Below are 332 nucleotides of genomic sequence, written 5' to 3'. Positions count from 1 at the left end.
TGGGCAGGACGCCGCCCTGCGCGATGGTGACGCGGCCCAGCAGCTTGTTGAGCTCCTCGTCGTTGCGGATGGCCAGCTGCAGGTGGCGCGGGATGATGCGCGTCTTCTTGTTGTCGCGCGCCGCGTTGCCCGCCAGCTCCAGGATCTCGGCCGTCAGGTACTCCAGCACGGCAGCCAGGTAGACGGGCGCGCCGGCGCCCACCCGCTCGGCGTAGTTGCCCTTGCGGAGCAGGCGGTGCACGCGGCCCACCGGGAACTGCAGGCCGGCCCGCGACGAGCGCGTCTTGGCCTTGGCGCGGGCCTTGCCGCCTTGCTTGCCGCGTCCGGACATG

General features: G+C 72.3%; 1 protein-coding gene across 1 annotated transcript; it reads right to left on the bottom strand.

The window, feature by feature from the left end:
* Positions 1 to 4: 4 nt before the first annotated feature.
* LOC145718268 (histone H2A type 1-E) lies at positions 5 to 331 on the bottom strand (the record flags this gene model as incomplete). Its single annotated transcript, XM_081809735.1, has 1 exon — positions 5 to 331. A coding segment is annotated over exon 1 (327 nt), but the record flags the coding sequence as incomplete, so codon positions are not given.
* Position 332: the final 1 nt, after the last annotated feature.

Source organism: Leptonychotes weddellii, unplaced genomic scaffold (assembly GCF_054177405.1).
Source record: "Leptonychotes weddellii isolate Sample4059 unplaced genomic scaffold, ASM5417740v2 HiC_scaffold_130756, whole genome shotgun sequence".
NCBI classification, from domain to species: Eukaryota; Metazoa; Chordata; class Mammalia; order Carnivora; family Phocidae; genus Leptonychotes; species Leptonychotes weddellii.
The sequence above is the reverse complement of the archived record's forward strand: the minus strand, read 5'-3'. Positions and strand labels throughout refer to the sequence as shown.